Raw genomic sequence first — 3,565 nt, 5'->3', positions numbered from 1 at the left:
TGGCATCTTTGTTTATTTACCTTCTATTGCCGTCTAAAGATTCCGTACAAACGCTCGCCATAGTATGAAAAAGCCAAAGAAGCGAAGCGCGGGCACCCCTGGCAGGCTCAGCCCAAAGTCCGTTCCCAGCGCCCTGCGCTGCAGGGACAGAGCTCTGGGCTGCCACCGGCACACTAAGAAGGGAAGGAACAAACACAAGACGAACTACAAAAAATATTTTAAACCGTAAAAACAAACGTCTCTAAAAGTAAATGAAAATGAGGCCAACTATTAATAAAGTCTTTAAAAAATGGCATTTCAATTCATCAACTAGAAGACTGATATTCAGATCATCTTACAACCCACACTAGAAATTTGAAATTTGTACCACGTTGCCTGATTATTCTTCAAGCCACAAGGTTCCAAATAATTTCTTCAGAAGGAAAAAACAAACAAATGAGCTTCATCACAATGAGTTATTACAGCACCTGTAAACCATGTATGGCAACGCAATACCGAAACGCATTCGCTTCCTCCAGATTAACATCCATTACATAGTAATGTAAAAGATCACTCAGCTGTGGAGAACATTAACATTCAAAAAAGACAAATAACTTCTCCGTTCAGACATTAATCAGCAATGCAGAGGAACGAAGGGGGGGAAAAACCCACTCAAATAGTTGTTACACTCTTAAGCAAAATATCCCTTATGAACACATACACACATTTTCTTGTTTGTGTCCTATTACTGAATTCAAATTCAGTCAGTTGTTCAAGACACCAGTTTGCAATTGCAGCGGCTTACCTACCACATAAAACCCAAAGGCCGTACTATGTAAAAATTAAAAGTTAACACATTAATTCTTGTCCCAAAATTATAGCATATTTCCTTTGTTTCTATGTACTGCAATTTAACAATGCGTTATTGATGTCTGCTCTTTCAATAAAATCACGGAATCATGGAATATCTCAAGTTGGAAGAGACTCCTAAGGGTCGCTGAGCCCAAGTCCCTGCTCCTCGCAGCTCCACCTAAACCCAAACCATCGACCGAGCATTGGCCAGATGCTCCGTGAACTCTGCTGTGACCGCTTCCCTGGAGAGCCTGAATAATAGCTGATAACATCAATGAAGAACAACAAATTGTGCACAGGAAATCATAAACCAGCTTTAATCTTGGCCATTCTCCGGAAAATAGAGAGATATAAAACTTATTACCATCAGAAAAGCACATGGCAAAACATGAGATGCGGCTCTGCTTCTCCACCTGCTCCAAATGAAATCCCAAGGCATAAAACACTTCCTTTGCATTAAAAAGAATTACGCCTTCTATAAAGTTGTATATTTTCCTGACAAATCCATCAACAAAACCCTCTTCCATTCTAAAAAGATTTGACTGTCTGGGACAATATTTAGATCTGCTGCTCCCATCAGTACCATTCTCCTTCAGCTCCACAAAACTTCTGTGTAGCAAATTTACTAAATATAGAACCGTGGTGAAAGCTCTTTTCAGCAGTGTTGTATGCGACAAGAGGAAGCATCTGTGATTAATAGCCCAAAGAAACCAGAGAGAACTGATCTTAGTCAAGTGCTGTCACTGAGGCTTATGTTAGAGGCCACCAATGCCAAGGAGGTGACAGCCAGAGTCTCAGGACACAGGGCAATGACAGCTTGGGGACCTGACACGAACAGCGAACTACGACACTCGGCGTGGCCTTGCCACGGTACTTGAATCACAGCCGGGTGACATTTGCTGAATGGATTCTATTCTAAAAATAACTGATGCTCCTATGCTAGTCTATTCAATCAGCAAATGGACTCCCTCCAGTTTCTCTCCGGGCTGAAAGTATTTTCTCTAGAAAAATATACTAGAGGAAAGGATTTCTGTTTAGAAACCATAAGAAAAGAAAAATGTCTGCAGCATAAGACAGGTCACGAATAAAGGTCGTAAGTGTTATTTTTACAGATGCATCTCTGTCTGTAAAGGACCAGGAAATCAGTGTCAGCTCGGGTACATGAAGGTCACAAGCCATAATTGCCCTGATTTGAGATGAGCTCAACGTTCTGCACAGGCAGGCACACAGCCTTGTGCACCAGCACCAAGGTAATGCACGCTCTGAACATGTCCTACAGGGCTGGCTTTAAAAAAGACATAAAAGGAACTCTTGCACTTTAATAGTTGCTCTGCGTCCTTATAAGCATTTAATCTCTTTAAGATCTGAAGCCGGTTAGTTGAAAAATGACTGCCTTCGCCTCTGAACAGCTTCCAGTTAACCAGCACAATGCTTTCAAGTGGTCAGCCAGCCCCATCCCTCCGACAGCTTCCAAAGGGGCTTTTAAAATAGACGGTACATGGGGAAATGAATTGTGAGTTTACAGGTCCTGTTTCACAGAGAAAATAAGCCAATTTAGTATTGGTATTTGCACTTACCATTTCCTTGTGATTTGGATAGAACGTTTGCTCAATTAAAGGGAACTTCTCTGGACCCAGAGTTTTGTAGACAGACACCAGCTGGGCAAACTGTAAAACAAAGCAAAACAAAAGAAAAAGCTTAGGAGAGAAACCACATTCTACCCAAATGATCTCATACTGTCATGTTGCTTATTGTCTTCTGTGTTTCATGAAGTCAGCAAACACACACACATTATACCCTTTCTGTCTCCTCCTCTCTCACACAAACACCTTTTCAATCCGTCCAAGCTATGACTTCATTTACAGAGCACCAAAGAACGACACCTCTCCCAGTTAAGCCTCCACGCGTACAGAAAATGAAATACATCGGAACATTGCTTTTCCGATGCCTCGGAGTCCATGTATTTTAAGCTGATTCTGTGATAAGAAAATCATTCCAGTTTAGCATTTTCTATCACTTTAAGGATCAGACATATTTCACAGTAATTTAGCACCTCACTGACATCGAAAGGCCATTTTGCAAAACTGGAAAACAGAGAAGAGCAAGAACTGTCAATACGTAACAAGTCAGGTGAAGAACAAACAAGAGAATTTTAATTTCCTAGGCTCCGGCCATGTACCACAGCCACACGGAGGCAGCAGAAAAACGGCCCATCAACAATCTAAATGGCTACATATTATTGCCATTTCTGTTAATGTTTTATTTCTGGGGCCTTTCTCCAACACGTATCCAGTCCACCTCTACGCTCTAACTTAACGCAGAGAGCAAAATAACGTTTAAACACAAACAGACGAAGAATTCTTTACTAAACAGAAACGCATTTGGGGTCTGCTCGTTCTGTTCAGCGAACAGATGGCCCCCAGCAGGCAGGGCCGCCGCGCTCGATTGTCGGGGTGCCAACATCACACAGAAACAACTCTGCACCACAGTCTGAACAGTGGGATTCGCCGGTTACAAACAGGGAAAAAAAAAAAAAAGCAAGGAACAATAGAACTCTGTCCATAATGCAGTTGGATCAAATACCGCCCCTGTTCATGCAAGTTGGGGTGCAGGGACAGCAAAAACTGTGTAAAGGGGGAAAAAAAAATCAAACTGAAAGCTTTGCATTGCATTTCCAGCTGGCGTAAGGAATTTGTTTAATTTAGTGGTGTTTACTTAGGTTGGGTAAAAGACA

General features: G+C 41.8%; 1 protein-coding gene across 1 annotated transcript in view; it reads right to left on the bottom strand.

Annotated features, from left to right (window-relative positions):
- Nucleotides 1–3,565, bottom strand: part of SYN2 (synapsin II) — a 189,208-nt gene that overhangs the window by 84,406 nt on the left and 101,237 nt on the right. The window contains exon 5 of the mRNA XM_065642730.1: nt 2,409–2,498. Within this exon, the coding sequence (XP_065498802.1) occupies nt 2,409–2,498 (90 nt within the window). The remainder of the gene's footprint in view (nt 1–2,408; nt 2,499–3,565) is intronic.

This window comes from Caloenas nicobarica, chromosome 11 (genome assembly GCF_036013445.1).
Source record: "Caloenas nicobarica isolate bCalNic1 chromosome 11, bCalNic1.hap1, whole genome shotgun sequence".
In the NCBI taxonomy this organism is placed as follows: domain Eukaryota; kingdom Metazoa; phylum Chordata; class Aves; order Columbiformes; family Columbidae; genus Caloenas; species Caloenas nicobarica.
Note: the sequence above shows the minus strand (reverse complement) of the source record. Positions and strands in the feature narration are given on the sequence as shown.